The sequence below is a fragment of the Ambystoma mexicanum genome, chromosome 13 (assembly GCF_040938575.1).
Source record: "Ambystoma mexicanum isolate Mex_15411 chromosome 13, UKY_AmexF1_1, whole genome shotgun sequence".
NCBI lineage: Eukaryota > Metazoa > Chordata > Amphibia > Caudata > Ambystomatidae > Ambystoma > Ambystoma mexicanum.
Genome location: NC_090938.1, coordinates 41,209,473 through 41,234,434, shown reverse-complemented (window position 1 = coordinate 41,234,434; position 24,962 = coordinate 41,209,473). Strand labels below are relative to the sequence as shown.

At 51.2% G+C, this 24,962-nt stretch overlaps 1 protein-coding gene across 1 annotated transcript in view; it reads right to left on the bottom strand.

Moving 5' to 3' along the window:
• The window catches only part of CNTN2 (contactin 2), a 185,222-nt gene that overhangs the window by 134,618 nt on the left and 25,642 nt on the right, over positions 1 to 24,962 (bottom strand). The window contains exons 2-5 of the mRNA XM_069633133.1: positions 23,026 to 23,133; positions 17,483 to 17,627; positions 16,807 to 16,982; positions 10,920 to 11,018 (exon numbers count right to left, since the gene is read on the bottom strand). Of these exons, the coding sequence (XP_069489234.1) occupies positions 10,920 to 11,018; positions 16,807 to 16,982; positions 17,483 to 17,627; positions 23,026 to 23,080 (475 nt within the window). The 5' untranslated portion in view covers positions 23,081 to 23,133. The remainder of the gene's footprint in view (positions 1 to 10,919; positions 11,019 to 16,806; positions 16,983 to 17,482; positions 17,628 to 23,025; positions 23,134 to 24,962) is intronic.

The following is a 24,962-nucleotide window of genomic DNA, read 5'->3' as shown; positions in this document are numbered from 1 at the left end:
GGATGCTGTGTCCTTATCTGCCGGGGCGTGGGTGAGGAAGTGGATGCTGTGTCCTTATCTGCCGGGGCGTGGGTGAGGAAGTGGATGCTGTGTCCTTATCTGCCGGGGCGTGGGTGAGGAAGTGGATGCTGTGTCCTTATCTGCCGGGGCGAGGGTGAGGAAGTGGATGCTGTGTCCTTATCTGCCGGGGCGTGGGTGAGGAAGTGGATGCTGTGTCCTTATCTGCCGGGGCGTGGGTGAGGAAGTGGATGCTGTGTCCTTATCTGCCGGGGCGTGGGTGAGGAAGTGGATGCTGTGTCCTTATCTGCAGGGGCGTGGGTGAGGAAGTGGATGCTGTGTCCTTATCTGCGGTGGCGTGGGTGAGGAAGTGGATGCTGTGTCCTTATCTGCGGTGGCGTGGGTGAGGAAGTGGATGCTGTGTCCTTATCTGCCGGGGCGTGGGTGAGGAAGTGGATGCTGTGTCCTTATCTGCCGGGGCGTGGATGAGGAAGTGGATGCTGTGTCCTTATCTGCCGGGGCGTGGGTGAGGAAGTGGATGCTGTGTCCTTATCTGCCGGGGCGTGGGTGAGGAAGTGGATGCTGTGTCCTTATCTGCCGGGGCGTGGGTGAGGAAGTGGATGCTGTGTCCTTATCTGCCGGGGCGAGGGTGAGGAAGTGGATGCTGTGTCCTTATCTGCCGGGGCGTGGGTGAGGAAGTGGATGCTGTGTCCTTATCTGCCGGGGCGTGGGTGAGGAAGTGGATGCTGTGTCCTTATCTGCCGGGGCGAGGGTGAGGAAGTGGATGCTGTGTCCTTATCTGCCGGGGCGTGGGTGAGGAAGTGGATGCTGTGTCCTTATCTGCCGGGGCGTGGGTGAGGAAGTGGATGCTGTGTCCTTATCTGCCGGGGCGAGGGTGAGGAAGTGGATGCTGTGTCCTTATCTGCCGGGGTGTGGGTCAGGAAGTGGATGCTGTGTCCTTATCTGCCGGGGCGAGGGTGAGGAAGTGGATGCTGTGTCCTTATCTGCCGGGGCGAGGGTGAGGAAGTGGATGCTGTGTCCTTATCTGCCGGGCGTGGGTGAGGAAGTGGATGCTGTGTCCTTATCTGCCGGGGCGTGGGTGAGGAAGTGGATGCTGTGTCCTTATCTGCCGGGGCGTGGGTGAGGAAGTGGATGCTGTGTCCTTATCTGCCGGGGCGTGGGTGAGGAAGTGGATGCTGTGTCCTTATCTGCCGGGGCGAGGGTGAGGAAGTGGATGCTGTGTCCTTATCTGCCGGGGCGTGGGTGAGGAAGTGGATGCTGTGTCCTTATCTGCCGGGGCGTAGGTGAGGAAGTGGATGCTGTGTCCTTATCTGCCGGGGCGTGGGTGAGGAAGTGGATGCTGTGTCCTTATCTGCCGGGGCGTGGGTGAGGAAGTGGATGCTGTCTCCTTATCTGCCGGGGCGTGGGTGAGGAAGTGGATGCTGTGTTCTTATCTGCCGGGGCGTGGGTGAGGAAGTGGATGCTGTGTCCTTATCTGCCGGGGCGTGGGTGAGGAAGTGGATGCTGAGTCCTTATCTGCCGGGGCGTGGGTGAGGAAGTGGATGCTGTGTCCTTATCTGCCGGGGCGAGGGTGAGGAAGTGGATGCTGTGTCCTTATCTGCCGGGGCGTGGGTGAGGAAGTGGATGCTGTGTCCTTAGCTGCCGGGGCGTGGTGAGGAAGTGGATGCTGTGTCCTTATCTGCCGGGGGCGTGGGTGAGGAAGTGAATGCTGTGTCCTTATCTGCCGGGGCGTAGCTGAGGAAGTGTATGCTGTGTCCTTATCTGCCGGGGCGTGGGTGAGGAAGTGGATGCTGTGTCCTTATCTGCCGGGGCGTGGGTGAGGAAGTGGATGCTGTGTCCTTATCGGCCGGGGCGTGGGTGAGGAAGTGGATGCTGTGAACTTATCTGTGCGTGGGTGAGGAAGTGGATGCTGTGTCCGTATCTGCCGGGGCGTGGGTGAGGAAGTGGATGCTGTGTCCTTATCTGCCGGGGCGTGGGTGAGGAAGTGGATGCTGTGTCCTTATCTGCCGGGGCGTGGGTGAGGAAGTGGATGCTGTGTCCTTATCTGCCGGGGGTGAGTGAGGAAGTGGATGCTGTGTCCTTATCTGCCGGGGCGAGGGTGAGGAAGTGGATGCTGTGTCCTTATCTGCCGGGGCGTGGGTGAGGAAGTGGATGCTGTGTCCTTATCTGCCGATGATGAGGAAGTGGATGCTATGTCCTTATCTGCCGGGGAATGGGTGAGGAAATGGATGCTGTGTCCTTATCTGCGGGGGCGTGGGTGAGGAAGTGGATGCTGTGTCCTTATCTGCGGGGGCGTGGGTGAGGAAGTGGATGCTGTGTCCTTATCTGCCGGGGCGTGGGTGAGGAAGTGGATGCTGTGTCCTTATCTGCCTGGGCGTAGGTGAGGAAGTGGATGCTGTGTCCTTATCTGCCGGGGCGAGGATGAGGAAGTGGATGCTGTGTCCTTATCTGCCGGGGCGTGGGTGAGGAAGTGGATGCTGTGTCCTTATCTGCCGGGGCGTGGGTGAGGAAGTGGATGCTGTGTCCTTATCTGCCGGGGCGTGGGTGAGGAAGTGGATGCTGTGTCCTTATCTGCCGGGGCGTGGGTGAGGAAGTGGATGCTGTGTCCTTATCTGCCGGGGCGTGGGTGAGGAAGTGGATGCTGTGTCCTTATCTGCCGGGGCGTGGGTGAGGAAGTGGATGCTGTGTCCTTATCTGCAGGGGCGTGGGTGAGGAAGTGGATGCTGTGTCCTTATCTGCGGTGGCGTGGGTGAGGAAGTGGATGCTGTGTCCTTATCTGCGGTGGCGTGGGTGAGGAAGTGGATGCTGTGTCCTTATCTGCCGGGGCGTGGGTGAGGAAGTGGATGCTGTGTCCTTATCTGCCGGGGCGTGGATGAGGAAGTGGATGCTGTGTCCTTATCTGCCGGGGCGTGGGTGAGGAAGTGGATGCTGTGTCCTTATCTGCCGGGGCGTGGGTGAGGAAGTGGATGCTGTGTCCTTATCTGCCGGGGCGTGGGTGAGGAAGTGGATGCTGTGTCCTTATCTGCCGGGGCGAGGGTGAGGAAGTGGATGCTGTGTCCTTATCTGCCGGGGCGTGGGTGAGGAAGTGGATGCTGTGTCCTTATCTGCCGGGGCGTGGGTGAGGAAGTGGATGCTGTGTCCTTATCTGCCGGGGCGTGGGTGAGGAAGTGGATGCTGTGTCCTTATCTGCCGGGGCGAGAATGAGGAAGTGGATGCTTTGTCCTTATCTGCTGGGGCGAGGGTGAGGAAGTGGATGCTGTGTCCTTATCTCCCGGGGGTGAGTGAGGAAGTGGATGCTGTGTCCTTATCTGCCGGGGCGAGGGTGAGGAAGTGGATGCTGTGTCCTTATCTGCCGGGGCGTGGGTGAGGAAGTGGATGCTGTGTCCTTATCTGCCGAGGATGAGGAAGTGGATGCTATGTCCTTATCTGCCGGGGAATGGGTGAGGAAATGGATGCTGTGTCCTTATCTGCGGGGGCGTGGGTGAGGAGGTGGATGCTGTGTCCTTATCTGCCGGGGCGTGGGTGAGGAAGTGGATGCTGTGTCCTTATCTGCCTGGGCGTAGGTGAGGAAGTGGATGCTGTGTCCTTATCTGCCGGGGCGAGGATGAGGAAGTGGATGCTGTGTCCTTATCTGCCGGGGCGTGGGTGAGGAAGTGGATGCTGTGTCCTTATCTGCCGGGGCGTGGGTGAGGAAGTGGATGCTGTGTCCTTATCTGCCGGGGCGTGGGTGAGGAAGTGGATGCTGTGTCCTTATCTGCCGGGGCGAGGGTGAGGAAGTGGATGCTGTGTCCTTATCTGCCGGGGCGTGGGTGAGGAAGTGGATGCTGTGTCCTTATCTGCCGGGGCGTGGGTGAGGAAGTGGATGCTGTGTCCTTATCTGCCGGGGCGTGGGTGAGGAAGTGGATGCTGTGTCCTTATCTGCAGGGGCGTGGGTGAGGAAGTGGATGCTGTGTCCTTATCTGCGGTGGCGTGGGTGAGGAAGTGGATGCTGTGTCCTTATCTGCGGTGGCGTGGGTGAGGAAGTGGATGCTGTGTCCTTATCTGCCGGGGCGTGGGTGAGGAAGTGGATGCTGTGTCCTTATCTGCCGGGGCGTGGATGAGGAAGTGGATGCTGTGTCCTTATCTGCCGGGGCGTGGGTGAGGAAGTGGATGCTGTGTCCTTATCTGCCGGGGCGTGGGTGAGGAAGTGGATGCTGTGTCCTTATCTGCCGGGGCGTGGGTGAGGAAGTGGATGCTGTGTCCTTATCTGCCGGGGCGAGGGTGAGGAAGTGGATGCTGTGTCCTTATCTGCCGGGGCGTGGGTGAGGAAGTGGATGCTGTGTCCTTATCTGCCGGGGCGTGGGTGAGGAAGTGGATGCTGTGTCCTTATCTGCCGGGGCGTGGGTGAGGAAGTGGATGCTGTGTCCTTATCTGCAGGGGCGTGGGTGAGGAAGTGGATGCTGTGTCCTTATCTGCGGTGGCGTGGGTGAGGAAGTGGATGCTGTGTCCTTATCTGCGGTGGCGTGGGTGAGGAAGTGGATGCTGTGTCCTTATCTGCCGGGGCATGGGTGAGGAAGTGGATGCTGTGTCCTTATCTGCCGGGGCGTGGATGAGGAAGTGGATGCTGTGTCCTTATCTGCCGGGGCGTGGGTGAGGAAGTGGATGCTGTGTCCTTATCTGCCGGGGCGTGGGTGAGGAAGTGGATGCTGTGTCCTTATCTGCCGGGGCGTGGGTGAGGATGTGGATGCTGTGTCCTTATCTGCCGGGGCGAGGGTGAGGAAGTGGATGCTGTGTCCTTATCTGCCGGGGCGTGGGTGAGGAAGTGGATGCTGTGTCCTTATCTGCGGGGGCGTGGGTGAGGAAGTGGATGCTGTGTCCTTATCTGCCGGGGCGAGGGTGAGGAAGTGGATGCTGTGTCCTTATCTGCCGGGGCGTGGGTGAGGAAGTGGATGCTGTGTCCTTATCTGCCGGGGCATGGGTGAGGAAGTGGATGCTGTGTCCTTATCTGCCGGGGCGAGGGTGAGGAAGTGGATGCTGTGTCCTTATCTGCCGGGGTGTGGGTCAGGAAGTGGATGCTGTGTCCTTATCTGCCGGGGCGAGGGTGAGGAAGTGGATGCTGTGTCCTTATCTGCCGGGGCGAGGGTGAGGAAGTGGATGCTGTGTCCTTATCTGCCGGGCGTGGGTGAGGAAGTGGATGCTGTGTCCTTATCTGCCGGGGCGTGGGTGAGGAAGTGGATGCTGTGTCCTTATCTGCCGGGGCGTGGGTGAGGAAGTGGATGCTGTGTCCTTATCTGCCGGGGCGTGGGTGAGGAAGTGGATGCTGTGTCCTTATCTGCCGGGGCGAGGGTGAGGAAGTGGATGCTGTGTCCTTATCTGCCGGGGCGTGGGTGAGGAAGTGGATGCTGTGTCCTTATCTGCCGGGGCGTAGGTGAGGAAGTGGATGCTGTGTCCTTATCTGCCGGGGCGTGGGTGAGGAAGTGGATGCTGTGTCCTTATCTGCCGGGGCGTGGGTGAGGAAGTGGATGCTGTCTCCTTATCTGCCGGGGCGTGGGTGAGGAAGTGGATGCTGTGTTTTTATCTGCCGGGGCGTGGGTGAGGAAGTGGATGCTGTGTCCTTATCTGCCGGGGCGTGGGTGAGGAAGTGGATGCTGAGTCCTTATCTGCCGGGGCGTGGGTGAGGAAGTGGATGCTGTGTCCTTATCTGCCGGGGCGAGGGTGAGGAAGTGGATGCTGTGTCCTTATCTGCCGGGGCGTGGGTGAGGAAGTGGATGCTGTGTCCTTAGCTGCCGGGGCGTGGGTGAGGAAGTGGATGCTGTGTCCTTATCTGCCGGGGGCGTGGGTGAGGAAGTGAATGCTGTGTCCTTATCTGCCGGGGCGTAGCTGAGGAAGTGTATGCTGTGTCCTTATCTGCCGGGGCGTGGGTGAGGAAGTGGATGCTGTGTCCTTATCTGCCGGGGCGTGGGTGAGGAAGTGGATGCTGTGTCCTTATCGGCCGGGGCGTGGGTGAGGAAGTGGATGCTGTGAACTTATCTGTGCGTGGGTGAGGAAGTGGATGCTGTGTCCGTATCTGCCGGGGCGTGGGTGAGGAAGTGGATGCTGTGTCCTTATCTGCCGGGGCGTGGGTGAGGAAGTGGATGCTGTGTTTTTAAGGAGTGATATTCCAGTTATGTCTCATGATGTTACCAAATTGGCAGGGCAGTAGAAAGTTCTTCAATTCTTTAATGAATGTATCAGTTTGGTAGACCGCCATCATATGTTGTGGATGAGCCATCGCTTGTTACAGTCCATGCCACAATGCTGTTGTGGAAAGTGCACAGTATTACTTCTATATAATAAAAGGCCAGATGTATGCTTGTCCGAAGCAGTCATGCTTAGTAGAGACTGCCTGCTTCACCTGTTGTCACCACTAGAGGGAGATTTTGCCTTAGGAAATATATAAAGTTCTACTGTCATTTCCTTACGCACTTTGGCCCATGTACACAGGCTTTGGCACCAGTTACACCATAAAAGCACAGCGCCACTAGCACTGGACCAATCAGGGTTTTCAGAAACCGCAGTGATCAGCTTAAGGGATCGCTGAAAACTGGAGCACAAACCTATATTATTTCTTCTCTCTTCCAGGTGAAGAGAAATTCTCATCCATCTCTCTTTCGGATTAAGAGCCGGAAGGACATTGATGGCTTGAGCTGCACATGCGTCAGAGCAACCACAGAACTCCTAACTAGTCTTCAGATCCTTTGCATTGTACCACGTATGATGCAAACGGCATGAATGATTTAGTGCCCTGTTGTATTGTGGTGGGTCGACATTTGGCAGAGCAGGGCGCTTGGATGGGAAGGCAATGTACTCATGATGCATCATCCAGAATGCCATGGCTATCCTACTTTAGATGTGTTATCCTGCTCCTGCAAACCCAGTCTCACCCCCACTTTTGAATTGCCCCCCTTTCCATGAAAGTTGAACACCAGTACCCTCTACATCGCTGCTTTTGCAGTATGAGATGAAGGTGAAATGAACTGTTTTTAGAGATCCGCGCCAGGACAGTTGCTAAGACCTCTGCAAAGTGGGAAGTGTTCAAAGCATACATTAGAGGCGAAAATATTTAAGCTAGTCCATTTTTTGGAAGCCTAAATACTTCACTGCTGAAATTGTTTAGAGTAAATGCCTTCCTCATCAAGAAATACATGTCTATTCATTAGGAATTGTTAGGTAAGGTTCGAGCAGAACCTGACCACTCTCCACCTCTGTTTTTTCAAGTTTGAAAGCTACATTGAGGGCGGGGCAATCAGCTGAATTTGTGAACATCCCAATCTGGTCCCAGAAAGGGAAGGGAGTGGGGTATGTGTTTTAAGGCGACATGCTAGATGTGAGCTGCCTTAAGTGCACACTGGAGGGGCTCCAGGTTGAGGTTGTGGCTATATTTTAAACACACTGAAATCTAGGGAAGTCTTGGCCCATAATTTAAGCTTCTTCTGACCTCAAAAATACCCCAAAGAGCACAAATTATGCACCATTAGGGTTGTTTTGTCAATGAAGGGTCACATGGGACTAACGTCGGTAAGATTGCGGAAGAGATGAAAAATTTGAGGAGACAACATGACTGGTTGTGCGACACGTTGTTGCATCCTTCATTGCGGTTTAAATTTGTGTAGCGTTCCACACAACGTCTTGCAGGGAAGTGCAGTGTTGAATATGTATTGAAGTGGCAGAAAATATACTGTAGGCGAGAGGCGGATACCGAGACGCGGAAGCAGGAGAAGGGGTTGGCCGCAATTAGGAAAGTCACCGGGTTTGATGGACATCCAATGTCACTTCTGGAATTGCTTTTCCAGTTTTATCACTCCCTGGGCAGAGCACAAATGAATATCATTCCGACTGACCTCCATTTGTACTTGGCACAGACTTCACTGTGTAAATTTGATTTGGATATGAAGACCGCGTATGACGCTCTCTTGGAAAGATCGGTGGTCGGTTCTTGCGTTCGGTGATCACTCCGGCCCTGACGGCTGATATTATAAGGCCTTACCCTCGTTTCTGCTTCCGTAACTGTGAGCCGGGGGATGCTAGTTGCAGTCTCGCTCTTTACTAAGGTACAGAGAATACTACATGTTACACTCAGTGTTTTGTTGTAGATCATGTGTGGGGAACAATGAAACCGGATCATCTTACCACATTCAACATGACATGGGTAAGGCTTTCCGCGGTTCCATTTGGCCTAAATGGGAGTGGTGCTGCACCATAGAATGGGGCAAGACAGGAGTTCAGAAAAGGGTCACAAGAGGGCTCGTGGGTCACAGTGAGGAAAGGGGAATAAGGGGGTCACATTTGGCACATGGGATTTTACAGGCCTTCTCTACCAACGAATAGAATTAATTTGAAGAATTGGGTGACAATGAATAAAATTTGTGAATAAGTCAAGGGATCGCCACTTATCTTCTGAGGTTCGCCTCATTCACTGATAAGTCTTATTTTTCTTGATATTTGGTTTCACAGTGTACTAAGGGTGACCTTTTCAGGGGTCTCCAGGGGGACATACCCCTGTGAAAGACTCCTCTCAACCAAAAGCACAGTAGTCGAGCTAGACCTGCACCAGGGACAGAGTGCTGTAGAGCACCATCTCAGTGGGCGGAAGCCGGTCCTGGTGCAATGGGGGGGGGGGCTGTGGTTCGACATCAGGGGACGGGAAGCTGGGGGGTTTGTGGATTTCCCGTCTCAGCAAGAAAGCAAGGGGAGCAGTTTGGTGTACCCCGGAAACATGGCTCTGATGGCCTTCTGATGGACCAGCATCTTCTGCTTATCAATATGTGTATGGTTTTGGGACCTCAGTGGATGTTTTGTAGGGCTCAAATGAACACAGTTATCAATGCCTCCCTTTGGAAGGACCCTCAGATGTTCTGAAGTATTACACTTCACCTCTTACATCAACATTGGGCCTGGCTCCTATCTAAGTTCCTTCTCTGGTCTCTTTCATCAGTATTAGGCTTGGCTCCTATCTAAGATCCCTCTCTGGTCTCTTGCATCAGCATTAGGCCTGGCTCCTATCTAAGATCCCTCTCTGGTCTCTTGCATCAGCATTACGCTTGGCTCCGATCCAAGTTCCCTCTCTGGTCTCTTGCATCAGCATTAGGCTTGGCTCCTATCTAAGTTTCCTCTCTGGTCTCTTGCATCAGCATTAGGCGTGGCTACTATGTTAGTTCCCTCTCTGGTCTCTTGCATAAGCATTAGGCTTGGCTCCTATCTAAGTTCCGTCTCTGGGCTCTTGCATCAGCAGTCGTTAGCTGGAGTCAGGACAACTGGGCCAAACTCCGGTCTACTGCTAGTGGGACAGGCCGCTCGATCGAAAAGTTGCAGGTCGACAGTCTCTCTTGGATTTGGCCATTGACTTCTCTTACTGGGACTATTCGTTCACACAAGGGAATTACAACTATGACCTGGAATAATGTGAGAAGTTCTCCTCCTTATAAAATCACTCTTTCAGTATTACATTAAATTAAAAATACCTGTTTTGCATTTTGTATTTCTGCATTGGGATTTCTGTGATACAATAGTGTATGTTATGTCGGTAGGCTTTTATACTGCACCAAATAACCACTGTAGTCATTTTAGAGCACCCAAGCTTGGCCGTGGAGTGCTGCACTGTTCAATTATATTCGGTCAAATATTTTTTAAACAATTATAACGTGCAAGTCCACTCTAAAAGACACAGAACAGGATGTTTCTAACCCAAAAGGGACAAACAAAGACCAGGTGAAGTGTTGGTGCATAAATCAATTGTTTTGTTTCCTAATCATTCCCAATATTATCACATTTACTCGATTTTCTTCCTGTTTCACTAGTTGTTTAACACCGCCTCAGCTTTACAAACCATCCCAATGTCTGGTACAAGAAAGAGAGAGTAACAGCATGAAACTGTGAGAAGTAAATCTAAACGAATCCTGGCGCTTTCGAGACTGCATGTGCTCTTGGGCAACTGCCACCTGTTGAGACAGTGGATTCCACACAGTGGAGAAGAGAAAACTGTTCCCAGGTATTAAAACTAATCTGCGTGCCAATGCGGCGATCCGGCAGCATGCCAAGCTATATAAATACAAGACTCTGGTACATCTGACCACGTGGCCCAATTTACCTCAGTTTTCTGCACATGCTCCCAGTTCTACCCCCGCACCCCTCATCACCCCAACCAGCCAGACACCTACCCCTATTCTACCCTTACCCTGTTCACCTTGGCCCCAAATCCTACCGTTGTAAAATGTCATAAGTTGACCCTCTGGCTAATGTGTTCAGTCGGCTGCGGCCAGATACCAAATAAAATACATGTAGTGCTAAATAAAGAAATAAAGTGGCATTCATGGATCACCAACGCGGGGAACGCTTGCAGTTGTCTATCAAAGGGTTCAAATTGAACAAATTAACAGGAGTGTATCAACTATGCAAAGTGTGAACTAGGCAAACTTTAAGCACTTTAAAGAGACAAACAATACATCACGTGGCTGAGCTCAGTCTCTTAAGAGGATTTGGACTAGAACTCCCATCAGCCCTAGCAAGCCTATGTCGAGGGTTCTTGGGAGTCTCAGTCCGAACCATCTGGTGATATTCAGGTTGCATGCCCTGGGGCTACTGGAACCGCCCATTCCATGGAAGGCTACAAATGCAACTGAACAGATCTCCACTAGTCGTGTGGAGCTGCTCCTACTGAAGAACTCTTCTTAAATAAGGCAGCTGCTACTTTACTGTTAGTGGCCGATTAATGTGTTCTTGTTGTTATTTTGATTTATGTTAACCATGGTAATGTAAGAGGCTGCAGCAATGAACATATGAACATTGGTGTCAGTAGTGGGATCTGCCTGGAGCACTTGGCAAAAGAATTTGGAACTCTGCATTGATGCTTGCCAACGAGTGACAAATTTGTTAGCCCTGCTTACCTGGGTAATGTGGGGGTGGGTGGCAGGGGATCATTACGCCCCAGCCTTCTGTGGCCTTCACTGCAACTCGCTCATCCGTGGAAGGGAACTCCTGCAGATCTGCAATGACAGTGGGTCATTGTTGAGTGGGTGACAGAGGTGAAGCAATGGAAACATAGAATGTTATGCCAAGTATGAACTGCCTGGTCATAACCCAGCGTTCCATATGCTCACTCAGCAAAAGCAGGGTATAGGCACAATTCAAAACACTTCTAAATGTTCCAAGTTTAAAGTCATTCATCACCAGGTGAGAGTTTTTAAGCCAAATGGGGGTGACAAAACCCTAGCCGCAGCCTAAACCTTTTGATTAAAGAAATCACTATAGTGTTGTTTTCAGCAACAACAAAAAAGGAAAACACGTCATAATAAAAATACAAACAGGAGCAAAGGCCTGGCCACGCCCACTTTCATCCACATTTGCAAGATCACTGAAAAAATGTGCCACTTCTAAACAGGCTGCAGCTGAAGGTGAGATTCTCTGAGCAGTGTGTATAGCATATCTTTGAAAATGTAAGAGTAGTTTGTGTTTGCACACATGCCATTTTCAACCAGCACAGGAAGTCCTAACCACAGCCTGTTACTTCTACATGAACACATGGAGTCATGCATTGAAAGGTCAGTGGGCTGTGCCTTCAATCAGAGAGCTTGTATCTGGTCGAGAAATAGCCAAATCATAGGATTAAAGTGTTGTTTACAAAATATATTTGTTGGGGTCAATCAGCCCTCATCCAAAGTGGCTGATGCAGTGTGCAAGGCGTTGGTGGCCATAAGCAGTGGTAAAGCTGTGGCCCTTTGTCTGAATGAAGGCACGCGGCCTGGTGCGAGCAGCCCCTTCCTCACCTATATGCCTCTATAGTATTGGGGTGGCGAGAGAGGTGAAGTGTGGAAGGCTTGCTGCTCTTATGACGTTGCTCTGGTCGGTTCCGAACACCAATAGTGGCCTCTGCGACCGTCCCCAACCCCCTACTCAACGTTTCACTTGCCTGCACAGATGAATGTCTACTGCCCCTCCCCGCCCCCCGAAAATAGGATCCTTACCTCATATGTTACTCTCAACAACATGTACACCGCATCGGCCATATAAAACCCACATACAGAAATACCTATGGTCCCTGGAAATCCGGCGCCGGACTGATGCCAGGTGAAAGGCTGCTGTACCCCCCCCCCCTTACCCCCTGCAGAGTAATACTGCACTGGCGTTCTGCGTGTGCACGCTTAAGGCACTTAAATGTACGCGCGGCACAGCGCACGGAGCCCTTTCCATCTTCCATGTTATTACTGCCTGTTCTCTAGATAATGAATCGGTCTGCAGGTGTAGAGGAGTGCATTAAGGTAAAAATGCCACTGGATTGTAATGTGCAGTCTTATAATAGCATCATCTATTATTAACGTATTACGCCCACTGGCCAGCATAATACGCATAATACGGGCAGTAGCAGCTAGGAACCTTAGCCACTCTTTCATGTTACGTGTGAAACTATTGTCGACTTAGGCCCAATCTATTGAAAGTGGCTTTTGGATGGATGGCCTCATGTCATTTTCCTCTTCAATTTGCATGAGTGCTTGTTTGCCTTTTTTGCTCTTTCCCTTTTTTATGCTTTCCTTCTATTTTCTGCCTTGCTTTCCATTTGACCCTTTCTTTTGCTGTATTCTACCTTTTTGCTCCTTTTACTCCTTTCTCTTGCTCGCGCTTTCTTTCTGTTGGGTGACATCTACTGGGGTGACTACAAGTTAAGATTGTCGTCACTTCCCACACATTGAATTTCATAGGTTTTGTTGCAATAAGATAATTTACTCCTCTTGACTAAAGACTGTCACAGAATTCTAAATTGGAAGCGTTTTGTTGTGCAACATCTTCTCCCTGGGACTTTTTCCATTCTCTTCGGCCCTGGTCACGGCCCACTCTGGAAGAGTGGCCACAGCCTTCCACTGACTACGTTGCAACAATTAATTGGATCCCGCCGGCGGCGGCCGTGGCCTCATGCTGTGGCCATTGTCTCGGTTGCCACAAATAGGATGAAAAACCAGACTGTGGCCGTGGCCATGTGCCCCTCACTAGTAAATAACCAGATTCCACCGGCCGCAGCCTTTGGCCACAGCCATTGCTCCAGGTCCTACAATTAGGCTAAATGACCATGATCCATTGGCAACTGGCCCATAGCCCCCTTTTCCCCCTTCTTTCATTACTGCCTTAGTTTCCTTCAGCAATTTCCCATATTAACATTCCCGCAAACACATGACAGCATCTTGAGTTGCCTCGGTAATCATTCCAGCCGTAACATAGCCTTTTCGAATTATCGCGATAAGCCGCTAATTCTGGGAAATTAAAAAGCCTTTCCCATCGCCACTGCCACTCTCCATGTTCACCCATCTCCCCTACCCCCAAAGTGTATATCCCTCCTGACCACCTCCTGTTAGCCAATTTCCCCCGCTGTTTCACCTGACCCACTTTTTTGACGGTGTTTTTTTATGTTCCCGCGGAATTCCCATCTATAAGACCAAAACGATGTGACTCAAAACGGCTTTCCAGCCCCCCCCAACATGGCCGCCTAAGTATTTGGTCCCCTTTCCCACTCTCCACCCCTAACCTGAAGGCAAATCATCCCTTTCCCAACGTGTTTCTTATTTGGGGAAAATCCATCGCGCGGTTTTCGTGCTACCTGTGTTCAATGGAATTATCCTTTTCTCTATGTTATGTTATGGGGTCTTGCACCGCTCACTGCTGCCACTTGCACAGTCTCTTGGTGCTTCTGTGGGAACTGAATGAGGGGAGGCTGAAAACATTTTTGTTTTCTTGATGACTTTTGAACCGTTCAAGCAATTTGACCCATCATTTCCAGTTTGGAGGGCCCATGCCAGACATTGTTTTGGGAAAATGTCAGGCAAATTCGTCCAGCGGGTCAAAAGTTATTAGCAATAGAATTTTGAGAAAAGTCTATGCAAATTGTTATTATTGACTGTAGGGCTGCGACCCCCTCGCCGCCCTACGCGCAGCTCTGTGCAAAATCCGTTCTTGCCCTTTTCAACGGGTGTGCGATTCTGGCTGGGGCAGTTGGGGCTCAACGCCTGAACCCCCCCAAATGTGGCACAGCCACAGCAAGACCCCCCAATGCCCTTGCTCATCGACTCTGCCTCTTCTGGCCTGCCCACCAGACCCCTGTCTGCATGCCTCTTACCCGTCATGCCCGACTCACTAAATCACTGTCATTGTTTTTTAAAAGAAACATTTAATCATTTGTTATTCGATTCGCATCCTTTTTATATTTAAAATCCAATGTTTTTAAATCATCTTTAAAAAAATCTTTTTTCATGTACTTCTCTCAAAATTTTTTCTAGATGAGTGTTAATGACTGTGAGAATGTTTCTTTGCTCTCCCAGGACTCTTGGACCAGCAGTGTGTGTGATCTTCCCTGCGCTGCCATCTGCTGCCTGCGCTTGGTACTGCAGCCCAGTCCTTGTATAGGCCCATTAGTGAAGCAGAGAACTCATTAGCTGACCTCTGGTGTCAAGTCCTGGAATTGCAGTCCAGCTCTTTCATCTGTTGCTCTGTGGTGGCTAGGTGTGGAAATGCTGCAAGCCACATTCATGTGGTGCCCTCTAGTGGCTAGAAGTTGGAATGCAGCCCAGCTGCTTCAGATATTGCCCTCTGGTGGCTAGATGCGGTAATGCAGCCAGGCTCCTTCATGTGTTGCCCTCTGGTGGTGAGGTGTGGGATTGCAGCTCTTGCAACGAGGACAGTCACAGTCTACAGTAGTTTTACCAGTTGCCATACACTGAATCAGGACCTGGCGGGTACAAACTGATGCAAGAGCTTCATCTGTAAAAGCTGGAGCTGTGGCATGACAATGTGGTGCCAAGGTCTGAAATTCAAGACTAGTGCCATGATAGGATAAGCTAATGCCAGAACCTGCTGGGGAAAAGCATTTCGATTTAGTTGAGCATGACAAACTCTGTGCCACCGTAGCGAAGGACTTACTGCTCGAATGAAGCCACATCCTGGGTTAAATCCTTTTTAGCCGATAGAACATCCTGTGTCTCCTTTGGAAAGGAGGCTGCAGACCCCATTCTAGTACCTATAGGAGTTCCACAAAGATCCTGCTTGTCCTCCACGTTATACAACGCCTACACCAAGCTGGTATTTGCTGCACTGGATGCCATGGGTGTCATCTACATGAACTTTGCCGATGACATGCAAATACTTATCCCCATCACAGGGAATTACGATCAGGACACAAACATGATCAACAAAATCTACATTATAATCCAAAACTGGATGGCACTAAATAGCCTCAGGCTCGATGATGAGAAGGTAGGCTCGCCAGCAAGAAGCAATACCCTTCACGTAGACTATTCAGCCATCAACATTGACGGCACCCTCATTCCAGTCCTAAAACAGGTTAAAACGCTAGGCGTGTACCTAGACACCACCCTAACAATGTCCAAGCACTTCACCGCTCTATCATCAGCCACATTCTACACAGCCAAATTGATTGCCTTGAGCCGTCAATTCCTATCAGCACAGAACTGCATCACCCTATCCCGGGCTCTCAAAGTATCGAAGTTGGATTACTGTAATGTCCTACTACTACTACTAGGCACCTCAGCCACCAAGTTGGAAAACATGATCAGACCACATATCCACCATCAGAAGGGAAGCCCATTGGCTTCCCATAAAAGCCAGAATTTTATTGAAAGCCCTTTGCATCACTCGTAAGTGCCTCGCTAGAAAAGCACCCACTTACCTCAACAATACTGGGCCTCATTACGAGTCTGGTGGTAGCCGTGCCGGAAAAAACCAGCAGGCTGCCGCCAGACTCGTAGTGAATTACCGGCTCCGGACTTGCCGGAATCACCGGGGCATTACAATCCCGGTGGTCCGGTAAATTTGGAGCCGGCTTTCTGTTACTCCCCATTCCCATGGAAACACTGGCACCGTAATTGATGGTGCCGGTGTTTCCATTTCCGTCTGCAGGCGGGTGGCGTTACTCCCACCAGGTCAGACCTGGTGGGAGTAAGGCCACCCGCCTGCAGAACTCGTAGTTTGCCGGTCCGGATCCAATGGTGGCGGCAAGGTTTACCACCACCGTTGTTTCAGGACCGGCAACTTTGTAATAAGGCCCACTGTCTCTGTGAATAGGTCAGTAAGAACGCTTAGATCCAATGAACACGCCCACCTGGCGGTCCCTTGATCCAAATATGCTAGAGCCGGGGGCAGCAGCTTTCCAGTAATGTCTCCAAAAATCTGGAACATTCTCCCATTACTCATCAGAAATGAGTCCTCCCACCAATGCTTCAAAAAAGCCCTAAAAACCTGGTTATTCAACAAATACCAGGCACCAGCCTTTTTGCACCCTTACACCACTAGCCCGCCCGCTTGCACTACTCAGATGCCTAGTGTAAGTCACGATTCTAATGTTAAATAATTGCTACCAAATGTAATGTTATTTGAGTGTAAAGTAATATTCTATCTGTAATAATTGTCACCTAATATAATATTAGCTAAAATGTAACTGTACTGAATTATGCCAAATTGTCTGTAACTACGCCGTGACACCCAAGGGTTTGGGCGTATAACAAATGCAATGAATACATAAAATAAATAAATAAATGCTATTGTTAGGGCCCTGTGAGAGGAGTCTCCGGCTAGGACCTGACAGGGCACCTAGTGCCAGGGCCTGAGGTAAGGGATTAAAGCCACGGCCTGCTGACCCCTGGGTGTGCTGAGGCCTGAGAAAATAACCCACTGCTGATAACAACATCTGACAGTACCCACTGCTAATGCCAGGTCCGGCAACCAAAATTACCCACCGGTCAATACTCGGCCCCACCCATCCTCCAACATACTTACATCCAAAGCGTAAAATGGCCTCTCTGCTGAGCACCGTGCCCATGTCGTTGGTGGCCACGCACTGGTAGGTGCCCGTGTCAGTGGCTTTCACTGGGCTCTCAATCACCAGGTTACCCCCCACCAGCTCGTAGCGAGTGTCCGCGTCTAGGTGCAGGTCCGTGCCGTTCATTCTCCACCTGGCGGAGAGAGAAGCAGGAATTCAGTGCAGGCAGGTACAGGATGTGTCCCCAGCTAGGGCAGGGGGGCAGATCTGGTTGCTGGGGGCAGTGAATATTACCAAGTTATAGGTGGCGGGATGGGGGCTTCCCTGCGGTTGGAGCTTGGCCCACACATCGGCGGTGGGAAGCTTACGTGTAGGTGGTAGGGCCATTGCCCGTGGTTGCTGTGTGGCTTACTCTTATATTTAAAGTTGTCTTACCAGTTTCCATGTAGGCCCTAGGTAGGTACCACTGTAGGTGGGTGGGGGATGTTCCTAGAAATGGCTGGTAGATACCAAATGTACCTGTAGTTGTACGTGAAGTGCTTGTAGATGGCAAGGTCACTTGGAAATCTGTGGGTTCACCCCATTTTATGACAGTGTGGTATCACAGGGCGGGTGAGCGGGCTTATTTATAGTTTGCATTGCACTTACTGTGGGTGGGCTGCAGGTGGGATGGGTGACGAGGATAGGGCTTACCTGTAAGTCGCGGGTGGGCTTGCTCTTGCTCGACAGGCCAGGGTGACCCTCGCCTCTGTTGAGCCTTCAGGAAAGAGTGCGTTGGATGGCTGTTCTTCAAACACGGGTCCATAATTCCCCCCAACGCTCTCAGTGGGGCACCAGACTATGAAAAACAAGAACACATGATTTGCAGATGGTACAACAGTCCTGCAGACCTTCGGAGCACTACCCCGCCTGACCCTAAGCCATCATTGGATCACATGCAAAACTGAACGGCCCTGCTTGGGAGGTTGGGAATCAATCATAACCACTGGCATTGCTCGAGGCAACCCTCCAGGCTTTTGTTTTTCAGCCTGCCAAGCGAGTAGACAAGGAGCATTAGGACATATACATATGAATCAGGGTTTGTCCCACCATAAAAGAGGCAGTTCAGTGGCCCACTGGGCCACATCCCTTCTGCACGAGGCCACATTGGCCTCTTTCAGTCAAGTGAGGTGAATCTGAGGTCTCTAAACACAGCAAGCTTAAGGCATCCTTTTTTGTTGGCTATTGTGAGTGTGTGTTTTGACAATGCCAAAAAGATCTTCATTGAACACAAGGCACACCCACAGTGGTCTTCATTGGAGCACATGGAACACCCACAGTATTCAGTGGTGTGCACTGTACAGCCCTCTAGGTCCTATTTGGAGCACATGGCATAGCCGCAGAAGTCTACATGGGGGTACAAAAAACAGTCACATTGGTCTTCATAGGAACACTTGACACACCCACAGAAGTCTTCAGTAGCACACACAGCACAGCCACCGAGTTCCTCATTGTATTACATTTCACAGCTACGGGGAGGCTTGTTGGAGCATGCGGCAAAGCCACAAACCTCCTCTTTGGTGCTTGGTTTGGTGCTATCATTGGGTTCTCCTTGTAGAACAGTTTAGCACTGGCATGTGAGTCCTCATCGAGCACGAGACCCATCCACGGAAGTCCTCCATGGAGGATGTTTTGCCACAGCCACAAAGGTTGCCTTTGGTGCTCGGTGTGGTGCTATCATAGAAGTTCTCCTTGTGGCACATGAGTCCTCACCGAGCACAAGACGCTTCCACAGACGTCATCGATGGAGGATGTTTTGGCACAGCCAAAGAGCTCCTCATTAGACCATACTCCAACGTAGCCACAGGCATATCTTTAGTGCACAAAAACTGGCACAGCCACATGCACCTTAATAAGAGAATTCTCTGCCCTGATAATGGGGGTGCTCATTGGATCGCGCTGTGGCACAGCCATGGGGACCCATATTGGATCATGCTGTGGCACAGCCAGGGGGACCCACATTGGATCATGCTGGGGCACAGCCACAGGGAGCCACATTGGATCATGCTATGACACAGCCATGGGGACCCATATTGGATCATGCTGGGGCACAGCCATGGGGACCCACCTTGGATCATGCTGTGGCACAGCCGTGGGGACCCACATTGGATCATGCTATGGCACAGCCATGGGGACCCACATTGGATCATGCTGGGCACAGCCATGGGGACCCACATTGGATCATGCTGTGGCACAGCCATGGGGACCCACATTGGATCATGCTGGGGCACAGCCATGGGGACCAACATTGGATCATGCTGTGGCACAGCCGTGGGGACCCACATTGGATCATGCTGGTGCACAGCCATGGGGACCCACATTGGATCATGCTATGGCACAGCCATGGGGACCCACATTGGATCATGCTGGGGCACAGCCATGGGGACCCACATTGGATCATGCTATGGCACAGCCATGGGGACCCACATTGGATCATGCTGGGGCACAGCCACAGGGAGCCACATTGGATCATGCTGGGGCACAGCCATGGGGACCCACATTGGATCATGCTATGGCACAGCCATGGTGATCCACATTGGATCACCCTGCGGCACAGCCATGGGGAGCCACATTGGATCACTCTATGGCAACACCACATACATTTGTTCTATGATAAAGCCACAGAATTTGGTCAATGATGTGAATTGAATATGTTTTGCCTGTGTGGACAGTGGATTCTCAAGCCTGGGTGCTTGACAAGAGTCGGGTATCTGCACACTCTGATGCCTAAGGCCGAATCCTAGAAATCTGGCACTTTTGGAAGGCTGTTACAGCTGGGCGCAAGTCACACACTGGATGCTTCTTGCAAAAGTCCTTGAACTGAATCCTTCATTTGTCGATGTACAGTAATAGACCACTGGTTCTGGGGCTTTTCATCAGATTAAGCATCTGTGCCTTAACCACTCGATGGGCACCTTGTTTTTTATCCTTGGTTTTATTTCGCAAACCAAAAGATTCTTTGAGTTTTTGTCTTTGTTCACAGTGAATCCAATCTGAATGCGGTCACAGGAATGCAATGTCTGGGCTGGGTATATGCTGTTCCGGGGAATGGACAGTCCCACAGTGGCAGAACTCTAGGCAGCTTCTGTGCTTTCATGAGCATGGAGGCCCCAGAGGCGCCAGACTGGCCATATAAGCAACAAATCGGGCATCATTGCAAGGAGGTTGGTGGCACCAACATGGCACTTCGAGTGAGGTGGCATGGGTCCTTGCCATCAGCCTGTGTCTTGTTGGTCAATCAGAGCTTGTACCCAGTCCTTGCTTGCAAGCGCCCACCCCGCCCCCACCTCAGCTCTGGTATCCTTCCACTAAGTGACTTTAATGGATGGAACATTTTCTGAGTGCTTTGATCTGCTGGCTCTGGAGCACCTAGAGCCCCCCCGCCCATATATGAGTGGTCCATATTACCTCATTGCCCCCATCACCTGGATCTAATGAAGTGAGCAGTTTAATAGTCTGGTGGGTGAATGCCCTTGCGCAGAGTGGGGGCAGAGCACTCTGCAAGCAGCCTAATGGCTCTCTGGTGCTCAAGAGACCCTTGGAAGGCTGCCAGTTAAGGCCTATTTAATAAGGAGGATGGGGTCTGCCTCACCCCTCCCACAATCAGGCGTAATCTTCACTTGCCCTTGGGTCGTGTGGGTGATTCCATAGGATTCTGTGTCTGTTGTAGGGCCAAGACGTTACCCTTTCTCTGACCCTGAGGGGGAAGGGTATGAAAGCACCCTATCCGAAATACTTAAGTACTGAAATACTACCCTGTGGACAGAGACCCCCCCAGACACACCCTAATGGGCCCAATTGTCAGGTTGTAGGTTGACACACTAAGCTATAGGGAATTGGTGTTTGCATAATACCACCCACCCCCCTCAGACGTCAGTATGCTGCCCTCTGGTGAGGGGTGCAATAGCTCACTGTCCGGATAAGCATTGGTGCTGGAAGACCTCTACAGCCATGATTGGTCACAGTACAAAAGCTTATTAACATAACATACGTGTGAGTACTCACTCAGAGGAGGCAGCCGGGGCTGGTAAACGGCTGCCCAATCCCCTTGGTTACGCATACGAGGCACCTATATGTAAGACTTCAGTTGCACTTGTAGCAAAGGACTTACTGCTCGAATGAAGCCACATCCTGGGTTAAATCCTTTTTAGCCGATAGAACATCCTGTGCCTCCTTTGGAAAGGAGGCTGCAGACCCCATTCTAGTACCTATAGGAGTTCCACAAAGATCTTGCTTGTCCTCCACGTTATACAACGCCTACACCAAGCTGGTATTTGCTGCACTGGATGCCATGGGTGTCATCTACATGAACTTTGCCGATGACATGCAAATACTTATCCCCATCTTCTGAGGAGAAGAGTGGGCAACTGGCAACGCGTCTGGGATGCTAAGCCCTTGAGGATTAACACTGCACAAAATGTCTGTGAAAAGTCCCAATGACCACAATACCCAGTGTGTATCTGTATTATTTAGACACCACTTGATTATTTGCCATCCCACAAACATCATGGTCCATGCCTTGGCCATGCTGTGGTATCTACAGTTGACCAGGTTCCCCAGCCAGTGGTCGCCTCTTGATGTGATGCCATCATCAGACAGTCAGATTTGAAGTTGACAGTAGGTGAGCTGTGGCTGTGGTCTGACAGCATGGCTGTGTGGGTTAAAGCAAGGGCTCACGAGTCTAAGTCACACCGTGGCACCTGATAATCCCATTCATGAGCCGGTCATCACGGCTCCACTGATTCCTCATCTCCATCCCAGTCATCAGCTGCCATCACAGTTCTACCTGTTTCATCATCTAGTCCTCCCAGTGCCATCAGATTCACCAGACAGACATCAAAGCCATGGGTGTTGCTAGGTCTGGGGGTACGCTAATGTTAGGACTGCCGGGACTCCTGGCTATAGCCTCCACCCCCATTTCCCTGCTAGCAATGCCTGTGGTCAGAGCTCAGACCCCCATCAGATTCCTTAGTCAGCCAATAGCGCTTACTCAGATTCATCAGACAGCACTCACAGCACCATCGTATTTATGAGCTTCCATCAGGCATCCATCAGATTCATCAGCATGAGGTCACAGATTCATCAGCAGACCATCCAGGCTCCATTGGATTTATCAGCCAGCCACCACGCCACCATCAGATTCATCAGCCAGCTATCATTCCTTCATCAGATTCATGACTCAACTATAATTCCCTCATCAGATTCATGAGCCAACTATCATTCCTCCATCAGATTCATGACTCAACTACAATTCCCTCATCAGATTCATGAGCCAACTATCATTCCTCCATCAGATTCATGAGCCAACTATCATTCCTCCATCAGATTCATGAGTCAACCATAATTCCCTCATCAGATTCATCAGCCAACTATCATTCCTCCATCAGATTCATGAGTCAACTATAATTCCCTCATCAGATTCAAGAGTCAACTATCGTTCCTCCATCAGATTCATGAGTCAACTATCATTCCGCCATCAGATTCATGAGCCAACTATCATTCCTCCATCAGATTCATGAGCCAATTATCATTCCTCCATCAGATTCATGAGTCAACTATAATTCCCTCAACAGATTCAAGAGTCAACTATCATTCCTCCATCAGATTCATGAGCCAACTATCATTCCTCCATCAGATTCCGGAGTCAACTATAATTCCCTCATCAGATTCATGAGTCAACTATCATTCCTCCATCGGATTCATAAGTCAACTATAATTCCCTCATCAGATTCATGAGCCAACTATCATTCCTCCATCAGATTCACGAGCCAACTATCATTCCTCCATCAGATCCATGAGTAAACTATAATTCTCTCATCAGATTCATGAGCCAAATATCATTCCTCCATCAGATTCATGCGCCGCCATCAGGGTTTCAACAGATTCATCTGCCACAATCACGCCTCCATCAGATTTATTAGTCTGAGGTCATGGCTTCACGCAATGGGAGGAGCCAATCAAATTCAGCTTTTGATCACAGCGTTGTGACTTGGAAGGGTCAGAGAGGTGCATGGTGTTCCAAGTCTCGCTCCGCGAAGAAGCAAGAATTTAGCTTTCCTGAGTGGTCACTCCTTGCGGAGGCAGCCACCATCCTCTGCACAGTGTTTGAATTCCAGCTGCTGCCACCTACAGGCACCCTCCAGGTGTCCCCCCCACCTGGAACCCCTGGAGTTAGGCTCTCCTCTCCCATCACTCACCAGCAAGACTGAACACGGCCAAGGAGAGGAACATGGAGACCATTGTGGCGTGCATCCTGTGGGAGGCAGGTGCGCGTCACCCAAAGGCAGGGGCACAGTATGTGTGACCTATAGTAGACAAAGAAAAGGGACAACAGTGAGGAGAAAGGTTTCATGACCCCGGAAGAACAACAGCCTATACACACCAAGAGGCTGGCAGATAGATGCCTCAACTGTTTGTTGAAGGACTACACAACAATGTCCTTAGTTCGCTTTCATCACCATCCACCCATCAATCAACAGCTCACGTGAGGGAAAGAGGAGCTATTCCCCAAGCCCCAAGGGGCTCCCTTGAGTAGCCTGACTGTGCAAGACCCTCCACTTGCTCTGCCGTGCACCGCAGTTACACACCCTGTGTTACATTAGTGCTCTCCAGGGCGCTCCGGAGGCTTAAGTAGTTACAGCCCAGTCTTTCACTAGAAAAGCACCACATATGAGCTCAGCTCAAAGAGGCACACATATGAATAATTTAAAATGTACGGATGCTGCGCTAACTACTCCAGGAAGCTATAAAAAGCCAGTAGAGAGAAAATAGCCACTACAGGTAGTCAGCGTGAGATTCACAATGTCCTGTCTTTGAGCCCTAGTGATGTGAAATCACACCATGCCTCCATCACGCCCAATGGGCATCTCCAACTCTGCCCCCTGGTGGCTCTCAGGCCAGCTGCCAGCGCCGCCCTTCTGAACAAAGAGTTGTGAAGTCCTGAGGTTTTCTCTGGAGGCAGTGGCTACTTGCCAGGAGGTTTGGTGCTGGCTCGCTCCCATGTCCTTCGGGCCTAGCCTGGGTGTGAGTCAGGGGTGTTACTAGGCCTGGAAAAGATCTGGGCCACGCTAATGTCAGGACTCGGGGCTAGCAAGCCTTTTGGCTGTAAACGCTGATCTTCTATCCGGGGCTACAACCAAAAGACCCAGGGCTATAGCCCCCCCCCCCAGTTTCTCCCTAGCAATGCCTCTCATGTGAGTGAACTACACACACATAGCAAGTGTGTATGTGACGTCTGGTCCTTAATTCACCCAGACCAAATTATCGCACCCCGTGTGCGATTATCAACCCAGGTGGTGTTTTGAAATGTTGTCATGACTTACGGGTATTGTAGGTTATACCTACTGTGGCTTGGCCCGGCGTGCAAAGCCCACAAGATCTGACAACCACTTTCCAGTTTCCTAAAGGGAATTTATGTACAAGAGGTTCATTTACAACAAACGCAACGTTCCCCAAAACCAAACTGAGTAAGATAGAGGATGGTGTCACACCCTGGGGAGTTCTGTCACTGCCTCCCCCCGCCCCCAGGATTCACAGTCAGTCTGTTGAATAGGCCCTCTGCTCAGGGGCTACACTAATGTCGGGACTCGGGGCTAGCGAGCCTTTTGGTTGTTTTCACTGAGCTTCTATCCAGGGCTACAAGCAAAAGACCCAGGGCTATACCCCCCACCCCACAGGCCACCTAGCAACGCCTCTGCCTCTGCTAGGTGTGGGCTCTGGGGACCCAAATCCCAACACTGTCTACCAAAGAACAGTTCACAATGGCCTTCTTGCCCAAGCCCCAAATGTTGCTCCGTCCCTGGTTAATGAGAAGGAGGTGTCCAGCAATCCCAACTTCACTTTCTCGGCCGATGGTCCCATGGTGCGGGCTTCCCTTGGATCTGTGTCCAGTGGAGAGGGAGGAGAGGGGTCCAGAGGAGTGGCCTACACTACTGCGAGACCACCTCTGCACCTGCATCTGGTCAGCTGACCCCCTGGGCCACTCCTTTCCATTCATTCGTTCGTTCGACAGAACAAGTCATAAAAGCAACAACTCGTAGATGCATCACATATATACACTTAAGAGAATTCATTTATAAAACCCACGGTCTTCCATCATCACAAGAACGCATATAGTAGTGTAAAACAATACCAC